General features: G+C 47.4%; 3 protein-coding genes across 3 annotated transcripts; all 3 read left to right on the top strand.

Annotated features, from left to right (window-relative positions):
- The first annotated feature begins 9,845 nt into the window (after positions 1-9,845).
- LOC127587212 (histone H4-like) lies at positions 9,846-10,810 on the top strand. The gene has a single exon (XM_052045418.1). It carries the CDS (start codon positions 10,455-10,457, stop codon positions 10,764-10,766), a length of 312 nt encoding a protein of 103 aa, XP_051901378.1. The 5' UTR covers positions 9,846-10,454; the 3' UTR covers positions 10,767-10,810.
- A 354-nt stretch (positions 10,811-11,164) lies between these two features.
- Positions 11,165-12,620, top strand: LOC127587203 (histone H3). Its single transcript, XM_052045403.1, has one exon. It carries the CDS (start codon positions 11,541-11,543, stop codon positions 11,949-11,951), a length of 411 nt encoding a protein of 136 aa, XP_051901363.1. The 5' UTR covers positions 11,165-11,540; the 3' UTR covers positions 11,952-12,620.
- Positions 12,621-12,873: 253 nt separating this feature from the next.
- LOC127587207 (late histone H2A.L3-like) lies at positions 12,874-13,330 on the top strand. The gene has a single exon (XM_052045408.1). It carries the CDS (start codon positions 12,886-12,888, stop codon positions 13,264-13,266), a length of 381 nt encoding a protein of 126 aa, XP_051901368.1. The 5' UTR covers positions 12,874-12,885; the 3' UTR covers positions 13,267-13,330.
- The last annotated feature ends 59 nt before the right edge of the window (positions 13,331-13,389 follow it).

Raw genomic sequence — 13,389 nt, 5'->3', positions numbered from 1 at the left:
AGAGGCAAAGTACCATCTCAGTTGCTTCCCTGCGTCCAGAGAATCGCCTGTCTGATCCCCTAACTATAGAGTCCTCTATCACTATTGTCTTCCTCTCCCTTTCCCTGCCCTTATAAGCCACATGGCCGGACTCTATGCTCGAGGCACGTAAATGTTGCTTCCCCAGGTAGGTAGCCCCCCCCCCAACAGTACTCAAAGAGCAGTACTTTGTAATGGGGTGCAGCCACAGTGGTATTCGCTAGTACTTTATTCTTCCCATTCCCCCTCCTGACTTTGACCCGCTTGTCTGTCTCCCGTGGCCATGGTGTGACCACCTGCCTATAACTCCTTCCTATCATCTCCTCACTCTCCCTGACCAGACGATAGTCATCGAGCTGCCTCTCCAGTTCCAGAAAGCGGTCCCTTCGGAGCTACAACTCGACACAACGGTGCAGATGCAGCCGTCCGGTAGGCTGGGAGATTACCGCATCTGACACCAAGCACAGAAAACCGGCGTGACACTCATAGCACTTGGTATTGGTATTGTTTTATTATTGTCACTTTTACATAGGTACAGAGAAAAAATTGTCTTTCATACCGATCGTACAGATAAATTCATTACACAGTTCAGTGGCATTGAGTTAGTACAGAGCGCATTGATGTAGTACAGGTAAAAACAGTAACAGTGCAGAATAAAGTATCACGGCTACAAGAAAGTGCAGTTCAATAAAGTGCAAGGTCACAGCAAGGTAGATCGTGAAGTCATAGTCCATCTCATTGCATAGGGGAACCGTTCAATAGTCTTATCATAGTGGGGTAGAAGCTGTCCTTAAGTCTGGTGGTACGTGCGCTCAGGGTCCTGTATCTTATACCCGATGGAAGGGGGAAGAAGAGAGAATGACCTGGGTGGGGGGGGGGGGTCTTCGATTATGCTGGCTGCTTCGTCAAGACAACGTGGTAAAGACAAAGAGTCCAAGGAGGGGAGGCTGGCGTCCGTGATGCGCTGAGCTGTGTCCACAACTCTCTGCAGTTTCTTGCGGTCCTGGGAAGAGTAGTTGCAGTACCAAGCCGTGATACAGCCAGATAGGATGCTTTCTATGGTGCATCGGTAAATGATCGTGAGAGTCAAAGGGGACAAACCAAATTTCTTTAGCCTCCTGAGGAAGTAGAGGAGCTGGTAAGCTTTATTGGCCGTGGCATCTACGTGATTTGACCAGGACAGACTGTTGGTGATGTTCATTCCCAGGAACTTGAAGCTTTCAACCCTCTCGACGTCAGCACCATTGATGTAGACAGGTGCATGTATACCGCCCCCTTTCCTGAAGTCAGTAAAGTTATGACCCCTTCCTGTTCTTTCCGCCATTAGCACAGGTAAACTTAACTCGCCTCGTTACCACCGAAGCCCGTTGAACCAAAGCCAAATCACTCTGTTACCTCTTACACCACTGCCAGCTCCGAATGTTGACCTCTCGATTTGGTGGTCTTTTTAAACCTTTCGCGCTCTACTGGCAGACGTCACGCACCTGTCCCCTATTGCCTCTTTTCCCAGGAAGTAAATTAGAAAAAAAACGTAGCTTCTCTCCGGAAAGCCACGGTCGTTCCACTCGCAACGCTCCCGCTCCGAATCACAACCCCTGAGAATTTCGTTGCCTGTTGAATCTTTCGTGCGCTAGAGGGTGACGTCATACGCCTGCGCAGTCTTGCCTCTCTTTTCCCGAGAAGTATATAAAAAAAAGCTTCTCTCCTGAACTTTTCTTCGGCCCTTCGACTCGCAGCCAACTCGCTGCGAATCAAAACCGCTGAAGGTTTCGTTACATTTTACACCTATCGCGCTCTACCGGCTGACGTCACGCGCCTGCCTAGTCTTGCCTCTTTTCCAGAGTAGTAATAAAAACTTCCCTTCTCTCCGGGATCCTCGGCAGTTCCACTCGCAGCCCTCTCGTTCCGAATCCGAGTAATACATGAGAGTTCCCCATATTCTCCACCGCACTGCCTCCGTGGGCATCGTTGCCTCTCCTCTAACCACGTTAAATAGTTTGCTTCCTCAAATTTCCTTCACTGTCTCTGGTTCCAAAACCACTCCTGACTCCACCTCACTCCTTTGTTTCCTTCTCATTTTCTCCATCCGACCTTTACCTTCTACACCGCCTCCGGTTACCTTTCTCTTCGTTTCCAGAATTGACGTAAATTTCAAGCAATGTTGGTAATTATTTTGAACACATTTCTCCGCCCCAAAACGTCCCGGCCCAATGTATTTGTTCCAGTCCAAGCAGGAAGAGAGCTGGAAATTCCACCGAGCCTCTAAAAATGCAGAGTAGCCCTGGATGCGGTCAGTAATTTATCGTATTCCTTTTCTCTCGTTTGCAGTGAACTTGGTAGCAATTGTGATCTTGTCCCGAGGAAAGTGCGGTGTCTCTAAATGTCGCTACCTGGTGGGAATTGCCGCATCCGATCTCCTGGTCGTTATATCAATTCCTTTATTGACTTGGATTGCTTCTATTTATTTCCCCGATTTATTCCTGCGGTTTACTCCAGTCTGTCGTTTCACTGAAGTCTTGGACATTGCCAGCACCGCCGTCTCTCCCTTGCTGATAGTCGCTTTCACCTTTGATCTATTGGTGGCCATTTGTTGTGAGAAGCTGAAAACAAAATATTGCACCGAGAGAAGGGCAACCGTGGTTATATGGATAGTGAGTGTGGTGAGCTGTTTGGAGAATATCCGGTTGTACGTCATGCTGAATATAGGTACATCTTTGACAATAATCCCTGGGGTTGTACTCTTCAAGAAAGCCTCTTCACTTCTCCCGCATGGGCAGCTTTCAAATGATTCATTTCATTTTAACCCCTTGTGTCCCATTCGTTTTGATTTGGCCGCTCAATATTCTAACGGTCAGAAGGATTTTGTATTGCCATTCGAGTCTGCAGGGGGCTCCGAATCCACAGCAATGGAAAGAATGCAAAAGGACCAGGATATGGCAAAACAAACGAAATCTATCGTTTTACTCTTCTGTAGAAGCGGACGTTTCATAGGATTGTGGGTGACTCGGTTTTAGTACAACATGTATGCTCGAATTAATAACATCACCTATTATTCTTCTTTCCGTGACCCTCGCTTAATCTCGGATGAGACGGGACACATGTTGCAAGCTCTCAGTTACTGCACCAACAAGCGTATTTACGCGGTGACCCAGAGCAAATTCCTCGAGGAGCTGAAGAACGTGGTGAAATACCCACTGCAGAGAATGGTTAAATTAATTCAAGCGTCAATAGAGTTGTGTAAACTCCATTAATAAAATTCATACAAATGCCTTAACGACGCCATACTCTGCTTTTTAATGTGAACGGTAGATGAGATCCAACGCTGGTTCGGTAGCAACACAAATATTGATGGATAGCAGGTTTCCTGACGCAAAGTCTGTTTCCAGTAGGTTTCCATCCGCTCTTTCCTCAATGAATTGTGGAATAAGATACATTACATAAGGCAGTTCCAGACCATTCTGCCCATCGCCGCCCTTCCAGTAAGTAAATGAGCACCAGCCCTGACTGCAATTTCGATCGCACTGTCCGCAGCGCCGCAAGTCAGAGTTCTTGGAGTAATAATTCCAAATACTACCTGAGGTTGCCAGGGCATCACCTCCAACACTAATTCAGGCAGCGAGTGCGGACCCCTGCGGTCATCTGGTTATAAATGGAACCATCCTATTCCGTCTACTTCTTCTACCAATGACATGAAATCACTTCCCACGTTTTATTTTTTGTTCCTTCGTTGAAGGAACCTTTTTCTTCAGGTTTCACTCGATTTAAATCGCTCTTTATCTTAAACTCCCCAGGACGAACAAATTTACTGTTGCGTATCTGTTACTTTTCTTCTTGTTTCCCAACTAAATTATTTCAACATTCTCAGTAATTTTCTTTGTACGCCCTCCATGAGAAACCTCATTATTTTAGCAATATGGTGACTTGAGATGTACAGAGTACCCCTGTTGTGGTCTTGCTGGTATTGTTCATAGGTCCAGAGTAACATCTCTGTTCGTCTCAGTTGGTGATGGAAATATCCTCACTGATTTAAACACTCTGATTTGACTCTTCCTGTTACCTTTAGCGATCAGAACCGTACTCTGCAATCATCCTTTTGGGATCCTGCAGACCACGCAACATTCTTACATTTTGTACATCCCCGGAACGTATTGTTCCGTACTAAAAGCGTTATTTAGGACTCACACATTGATGCGGAAAGGCTACGTGGAACCTGGTAGATGCAGAGAAAATTATGTGAGCCCGGATATGCTGAGAAGACATAGCTTCAGAGCACGATTCACTTTTTACAGGGAGATCTGAGGATTTTGATGCTGGGTGTGTTTGGAATCTGGAAGGCACTAGCCGAGTGTACAGTGAAGGCAGAGACTCTCACAACATTTAACAAGTATCCAAACGAGCAGATGAATCCCCAAGGAATAGAAGCCCGTGGAAGAAGTGTTGGTCGGGGACAATAATATAAATGGTTAGTTGCTGGTCCGCATTTCCTGATACTCCATTGTATCAGTCGATAGTTCAATGACTCTATGACAAGCGAAACATTTGTGAAACAGTGGAACAGTACGAAATGGACGAAAAGAGAAACTAAGTCAATATCAATATCACAGAACATGTGAGTGATGTTCCTGAAGTTATTCAATCCGACAGGAAGCCCTGAAGGCTGGAAATTTCCTCAAGCTAGATATTTCCTCGAGCATCGTTATAGCAGCACAAGAGATCAATGAAAGTTCCACGTGGAAACGGGATGCAGGAATAAAATAGGAGCCACCTGAAAGCCCAGGTTCGCCTGCTGACTGCACGGCGTTTTGTGCTTGTACTTCCTCCGAGATGTTCACTTCTGAAACTGACCGGAAATATTGGTTATTCGGAATTGCTGAATACCCTGTTAAATCGTGAGGTCCGTCGTGTGCAGAGTCCGATTGAAAACGTAATACTGCAGACTGGTTTCTCACCAAGGGTTCAAATCGCTTAAGATGTGCAGAATAAGATCCCAAACAGAGTTTATTAATTGCACAGCTGAGTTCCAATTGGTTCCGTACAATACGCGAGTCGGGGATATCGTCTACAGTCTCTGGTCACAGAGCAGTGTGAAGATTATTGCAATGATACTTTGTTCCAACGATACATCAAGGTCCCTAACGTCACTGGGAGACTTTAAAAACTCTTTAAACTCACATGCTTAGTCTCGCATCCTCAGATTAAACCCGAGACTTGGGACACTGAAAAGTGTCGACCCAGTCACTGCAGAAGGGACTGCGAGGGGCCAGAGATTTCCGGACTCATAATAAATCCGTCATTCATAACACACTGATGACAGAAAAAGCAAAAGATTTTCAAGAAGTTACACTTTTATTTGCAAACAAAAGTTGTGACAGTCAGACAGCCAGTTACCAATCACCCTCTGATTACCTCTCTCTCTGACTGCCCCCGAGCAAAGCTCGCGGGCCTATTTTTATACGGTTTTTCATAGCTCAAGTACATTGTTATAACCCATCATGTTCTCTCTTATCTTCACAGTTTCATCCTTCACCATTTGCCTCCTTTCACAGTTGTCTCCTGGCTCACAACCATTTGTCTTTCGCCACAGTCATTTCCTGATTCAATCACAGAGTGCCCCGATTATTTATGAATATTGGGAGTACTGGTACTAGGCGACAGAACTATCAGTTCTAAAACAATACTAGGCTTATTAACTACAAAGCTAACAGTTATAAAACATCACAATGTGCCCCTATTACTTATGAGTTCTGAGACTTGCTGGTACCTGGCTTATCAGTTATGTAAACTATCAGCTACAGAACCGCTGCAAAATCATTAGTCGCACTCGCCATAACAACCATTAGCTACACAACAGATCAACAGTGTCTTCCTAGGAATGGGATAACCATCTGTTTAATGAGCTACACTAAATCAGAAGTGAGTCCCTCGGAATGGGCTGACTATTTCTTTAATGAGCTATATGTTTCCCGCACTAAGAGCTTCCCGCGCTTGGACTAGAGAAGAGAGAGACACAGCGGCTATCTTAAGGAGATCAGCAGCCATCTTAAACGCAGAGCAGACTACGAATAAAAATAAGTATAGTCTCTATTTCCTATATATTCTATGTATCCCCCTCCCTTTGAGACCTAACGGTCTCACATAGAGAGAGAATTCAAATGGGCACGGCATTTAGATGCTAAAGCCAATCATCCCAAAAACAGGTATAATGTACTTTTCGTGCACGGGCCCCAGGGATTCACTCTCTAATCCCTGGGCCAGAGGGTCAAAATCTCATCCCTCCGTAAAGGAGACGGGGAAAAAGACCCTGAGGCCCTCACAGACTATCCGCAGCATAAATATAATTGTCGTCCGCAGCGTTATCATGATCATACTGCACATCTCCCTGAGTCAGATCATAGAGGTCTGTTGTTGCAACTTCCTTCTTCGGGGGGTTCGACTCAGCCATTGCCAGAAATATCGGAAACTTGTTTCGCTGTGGCTTGCACTAGAAGGGACTTAAAGAGTGGAAGGAAGCAGCAGAAATTAAGTGTAGACATTAGCAATGCCATACCGACGACCATTACAATTTTGGTTAACCAGGCTCCCCAACCACCTAACTTACTTTCGATCCAATCAAAAAACTGATGTCCAAACTCTACATTCTGTTTAGCCTCTTCCCTCATTTTCTTTCAGTTTATTCATTGCCTTAGCAAAGGATTCCTCTGGGCTGGTGTTATTTGGTATAAAAGTACAACAATATTCCCCAAACTGTACACAGACACCTCCTTTAGTTTTTCCTGTGTATAGATAGACTTGTGTATCATAGTTAGTTGTTGCTTGTACTGTTTTAATTCAGCTCTAACTGTTCCAAATTAGGTCCTTTATATGGGCCTCTCCATTTGGGCACTGGCATGGGCCTACCAGTGAGCATCTCATGTGGTGTCAGGCACGTTATTCAATTAGTCTGCATGCGATAGCTCATCAGCGCTAAAGGCAGGGCATCAAACCAATTGAGCTTAGTGTTTGCACAAATCTTATTCAGTTTAGTTTTCGAAGTCCCATTGATTCTTTCTACCATACCCTGTGACTGGGGATGATTCACGCATCCAAATCTCTGTTTTAACCTTAAAGCTTGCAATACCAATATAACCACTTTTTGGATAAAGGCTGACCCATTGTCGGAACTGATCTCTGAGTATATTCCAAATCTTGAAATTACTTCGTTTGTCAATAATTTTACTACCGTTCCTGCTCCTAAGTCTTTAGAGGGCACTGCCTCTACCGACCTACTAAATCTATCAATCACCACCAGCATGTATCTCTTTCCTCTTACTGCCTTTATCATATCCATATATTCAATCACTAAACGTTTAAGTGGTCCTTCGGGTACGGGGAGATGACCTGTAGGGGCCGTAATTCCTTTCCTAACGTTGTTTTGTGCACACACCTTACATTGCGACAAGATGTGATCCAGCAAAGCCTGTAAGTAAGGTGACCAGAAACCATTTTTTTTTAATCTTTCTCATCACTTCCCCCCGGCACACTGGTCCAATCCATGTGTCTCTGAAATAATGGTGTTCAACAAAAGGGTTGGTGCTATCAACGAACTGTCATCCGTGGTCCATAAGCCTTCTTGGTTCCGCTTGGCTCATCTTTGTCTCCACATTGCTTGTTCTGCTAGAGTTGCGTTACCTTGTCTTTCAATTATGTCCTCCATTACGGTTTCTGGACTCAGACTCACCTGAGGTGCAATAACAGCCAAACAACATCCAGAGGCTTTCCTGGCTGCTTCATCCGCAGCCTGATTTCCCTTTGTAACCATGTCATTTCCCCTTTTATGCGCCTGACACTTTATAATAGCCAACGCTCTAGGTTTCATCATCGCTGTTAATAAATCAAAATTTGCTGACAATGCTGCAGAGGTTGTCCGCTGCTTTTCCTGAAACCTCTTTGTTTCCATTCTGCTCCAAACAAATGATATACTCCATGAGCATATGCTGAATCCGTATAGATATCAACTTTCTCACCCTCCATCATTTCACAGGCTGCTGTCAGAGCCTTAATCACTGCTAATTGAGTTGAACAGGGTTGCGGACAAGCTTCCAGCCGAATTGTTTTAAACTGAGATTGAACCTGTTGCACCACCGAGAACCCTGCGTGATTTCCATCGTGATCCCTATAACAGGAGACTTCCAGAAACAAAATCTTCTTTATCTACATCATCTAAAGGCTCTGACTGTAAGTCCGCTCTGAATTTGGCAATTATCATCGTGTCCCTCACACACTCATGGGGCTCTCCTTCATAACCCAGTGGAACATAGTCAGCTATGTTACTTGTGGTACACCTTTGTATAGTTATATCTGGAAATGTCAACAACATCCTAAAGGCAACTATCCTAGCTGGTGTCAATACAAACTTTCCCTTCTCCATTAATTCTGCTACCTTATGATGCGAGTACAGAATCACAGGATAACCCTTGGTCACAGATAATGCTTTCTCATAAGCATAGTACAATGCTGTCAGTCCCTGATAACAAGGTGGATATCCCTGTGCCACCTCATCCAGTCTCGCACAATAATATGCTATTGGCTGTTTTGTTCTCCCTACGCCCGTCTCCTGTGTCAGCACTGCTGCAGCATAACCTTCCTGTCTGTTCGACACATAAAGGTGAAAGACCTTTTCATAATTAGGCAAGGCTCGCGCTGGGGTTGACTGCAATTACTGCTTAAGAGTGTTAAAGGCTACGTCTGCTTCCTCATTCCACTGCAGAACACCCTTCAGGTCTGTATGTCCAGCGTCCTTCATCATTTTCCTCAATGGCATCACAACTTCAGCATATTCTCCAATCCAGTCTAAACTGTATCCTGCCCATTCCCAAAAATGTCATCATCTGTCCTACTGTCTGAGGTTTAGGAGCCTTAGTTATTGCCGCAATTTGATCCGGCTCTATCGACTTTGTTCCCTTAGATATTAATCCACTCAAATATTCCACATGACGTTTACCAAACTGCAGCTTCTTTCTGGATACTTTATCATAGCTGACTATGTTCCACATACCAAGCTTTCTAACAAAGCCAGAGTATACTACTCGCACTGTTCCTCGCTTTCGACTCAAACCAACAAATTATCCACATACTGTATCAGCGTATTTTCCAATTGTATACCCTCAAGGTCTGCCTTCAATGTCTGGTTAAAAAGTATACGGCATCCTCGTGTCAGTACACTGGTTACCTCTGTAAGTGAAAGCAAACAAATGCCGGCATTGCTTCGCCAAAGGAATGCTGAAAAAAAACGAACACAAATCACTCACCGAAAAACAAACTGCCTCTGGTGGAACATTAGTCAACAGCGTAAGCGGGTTCGGGACGACAGCTGGACAATCTTCCACTGCCTCCTTTACCGCTCGTAGATCATGTACCAGTCTCCTCCTGGACTTGTTTGCTTTCAAGACAGGTAACGGTAGAGTATTACAGGGGCTACTCGTGCTATCAAGCTCTCCTACCTCAAGCAATCCCCGTAATGTGAGCTTTATTCCGTCTTCTGCTTCTGTTTTTTTTTTGTGGTCTTTTAGGTGGAATCGCTCTTTGTTTTAGTTTTATTTCTACTGGGCTTGCTGATCTTACTCTTCCTGCATCTGTATCGTGTTGTGACCATAAAATGGCTGACAGTGCCTTCAGTCTTGTATCCTTCTGCTGGCCCTCTTCTTCTACTGACAGTGTCATATGTCGTTGAGGGGTTACCTCGACCTCCTTAGGGTTTCCCACCATCTCTATGTCTATTGCTACTCTGACATAATTATCGTCCCCAGACTTCCAACCCTTGGTGTCACTGTCTGCCTCGCGGACATTTGGTGCCCCCGTCCAGTCCCCAGTGTCTGAAGTAAAACACGGAATGGGATGTCCGGGCCGAGCGTCACCCCGGACTCGGGATGTGTTCAGGGCCGTTTCCTTCTCACAGATGCCGGGAGAGAGCGTCTGTGAAACGGTAGAACTGGCTGAGATTCCCCGTCTCACAGCCCAAAACCCATCACAGGAGGCTCCCCAATTCAACCGGGTTAATCTGACTGTAAACTGCTGAACCGTCTGGGTGGAGAGGTGTGGGGAGAGGGAACAGCCTTTGGGGATGGACTGGAAGGAGACGAAACAACTTGTTCAGGTATTTATTCAGTGATGTTACTGACTGATCTTCAATGTGGAACCCGCGCGATTAAATAAAATGCCCCCCGCGCTGTGTTTCGTTTCCTTTGTGAACTGACTTTTGGAAATTGGCGGTTGTGGAAAAGTGGGGGCGGAGCTGGGAGATGAGAGGCCGCTCTCGGCTCTGTCTGTCACTCTGACTCTGTCCCCTCCCCGCCTCCCTCTCTCGCTGCGCCTTTCTCGGGCAGGTCGGGGCGCTGTGTATAAAAGGAGACAGCAGCAGTCGGTGTGTCATTGAGCAGCGACTTGATTGAAGCAGCATCATGTCTGGCAGAGGGAAAGGAGGCAAAGGACTGGGCAAAGGCGGGGCCAAGCGGCACCGTAAAGTGCTCCGTGATAACATCCAGGGCATCACCAAACCAGCCATCCGGCGCCTGGCTCGGCGTGGCGGCGTCAAGCGCATCTCGGGGCTGATCTACGAGGAGACCCGCGGGGTGCTGAAGGTTTTCCTGGAGAATGTGATCAGGGACGCGGTCACCTACACCGAGCACGCCAAGCGCAAGACGGTGACTGCCATGGATGTGGTGTACGCTCTGAAATGCCAGGGCCGCACTCTCTATGGCTTCGGCGGCTGAAGAACTCTGTCCTTTCTCCCGAGCACAACACAAAGGCTCTTCTCAGAGCCATCCACCGCCTCACTGAGGAAGCACTGACCCGGCAGCATGAGTCGATGGAAACTATAGATATCTGATTTTGCTTAATGCTTTGTTGATACATTGGGGGTTCGATATAAAGTTCACGGTAGAGTCCTGGAATCATTTTAAATGCACCATCGGCTTTGTTTTCGCAAAGCCCTTTGTGAATGCAGTAAAATTAATATTGGTCCTAATCCTGTTCTCCGTCTCCCGCAGAACTGAATTCCGACAGCTCGTGAAGCGAATTGAGCAAATAGTGCTGCAGACGTTCAGATTCAGCTCATTCAGGAAAATAAATTTTACATCGATTACTTAAATGGTGAAATTCATTGTATTTTTGTGACTTAAATGAAATGTAAGAAGCTTTCCCTCAAGCGCCGTTCCCGGTTGCTCTGAAATTGGCGGGCGATTTGAATTTGCACCGGCAGCCAATCACACTGCAGTCTGATCGGCTGACGTCCGACCCTCCAGTCACCAGTTTCCGTATTTAGTCACAGATAATGTTTCTCCCCCCGCCCCCGCCCCTGCCCACCCCGCGGCCTGTTGGAAATTGATGAAGGAACTGCAGCCAATCGCAGTGCTGGGACCCTATAATAGACACCTCCCCTCTAGCCAATCAGAGGCTGTGGGGCGGCCCTTCACCATCACATTAAAAGCCGGTCCCAGAGCGGGCTCCGTCATTCCAGTCTCTGTATTTCATTTTGTCGGAGGAGAATGGCCCGGACCAAGCAGACAGCGCGCAAATCGACCGGAGGGAAAGCTCCCCGCAAACAGCTGGCTACCAAAGCGGCGCGGAAGAGCGCTCCAGCCACGGGCGGAGTGAAGAAGCCCCATCGCTACAGGCCCGGCACCGTGGCTCTGAGGGAGATCCGGCGCTACCAGAAATCCACCGAGCTGCTCATCCGCAAACTGCCCTTCCAGCGCCTGGTGCGGGAGATCGCTCAAGATTTCAAGACAGACCTGCGCTTCCAGAGCTCGGCCGTCATGGCCCTGCAGGAGGCTAGCGAGGCTTACCTGGTGGGGCTTTTTGAGGACACCAACCTGTGCGCCATCCACGCCAAGCGAGTCACCATCATGCCCAAAGACATCCAACTGGCCCGCCGCATCCGCGGGGAGCGCGCCTGAACTCTGCCTCGGCACCAAGAACAACAAAAGGCTCTTTTAAGAGCCACCAACCCAGCAGAGGAAAGAGCTGTGTCTTCCTATTCACTGTCCTCTTACATTAGCGTCTCGTCACACTCTGACCTCCCCTTGTGTGCACGATTCAGTCCAGCACACATCCGGGCTGTCTCATCAAACGACTCCGCACAAAACACGACAAGTTCCAACACAGACCCGTTCCTCCGCGCCGACTCCCCATAATCGGCTATTTTCTGCCGTCAGGTAAAAGCGCGGGCAGCGGAGCTTCACCTCTCCCTCCCCGTCAGTGTGTCCGTGATCAAACACTTCACCCACTCACCTGCCGTGTAAAGTCAGATGTTGTGAAGAAGGTTTTCGGGAATTTGTTGTCACTGTTTTACCGATGTAGAGAATGGGGTTTGCTAACTGCATCCCCCTGTTCTGTAACATGGGTCTCACATTTCTACCCAAGTCCATGATCGTTTCACGGGGACACGAGACGGCGGGACTGGAATCGCGGTCCTCTCACGGAACAAGTTTGTCAGATTGCAGTCTCGGCTCAGACCGCAGTTTGTGAACGAGAGACCTGTCCAAAATCCTATGCATTTCATACACAGACCGATCGCTAATGTGAATCAGTTTGGGGAGTTAAATTACCAGAAATGGTGAAATTAGAGAATTAAATTAAAAGTTAATAAACTTTTGGCGGGCATTTCAAATTGTAGGAAGCTGGCGGTTACTTTCCGCGCTTCATTTCGATGCCCTCTGTTCATTGGTGAATAAGGCTGATCTCTGATTGGGTTATTCCTTCCACCAATAGCATTAGGCACCGTTTCACCAATCAGAAGCGCCCCACTGCATTCCCCCCGGCAAGTACAAGAAGGGCGAGTGCGGGAGGATACTTTCATTCTCTGGGAAACTACTTGCTGAGATTGTGGAAATGTCTGGACGGGGAAAAGGCAGCGGCAAAGCGCGATCCAAGGCCAAGTCTCGCTCGTCCCGGGCCGGACTGCAGTTCCCGGTGGGACGTGTTCACAGGCTCCTGAGGAAGGGTAACTATGCTGAGCGAGTGGGTGCCGGAGCGCCGGTCTATCTGGCTGCTGTGCTCGAGTATCTGACGGCTGAAATCCTCGAGCTGGCCGGCAACGCGGCCCGGGACAACAAGAAGACCCGCATCATCCCCAGACACCTGCATCTGGCCGTCCGTAACGACGAGGAGCTCAACAAGTTGCTGGGAGGAGTGACCATTGCTCAGGGCGGGGTGCTGCCCAATATCCAGGCCGTGCTGTTGCCCAAGAAAACTGGCGGCGCCAGCAAGTGAAGCGACAGAAAGTGAACCCAGTGACCCAAAGGCTCTTTTCAGAGCCACCCACAGTGTCTGTGGAAGGGCTGATCCGCGGTTGCGGTGAGCGCGGGGGAAGGAGCTCTATGAAATCCGCAGTAA

Source organism: Pristis pectinata, chromosome 39 (assembly GCF_009764475.1).
Source record: "Pristis pectinata isolate sPriPec2 chromosome 39, sPriPec2.1.pri, whole genome shotgun sequence".
Classification (NCBI taxonomy): Eukaryota; Metazoa; Chordata; class Chondrichthyes; order Rhinopristiformes; family Pristidae; genus Pristis; species Pristis pectinata.
This window is presented reverse-complemented; position numbering and strand designations above follow the sequence as displayed.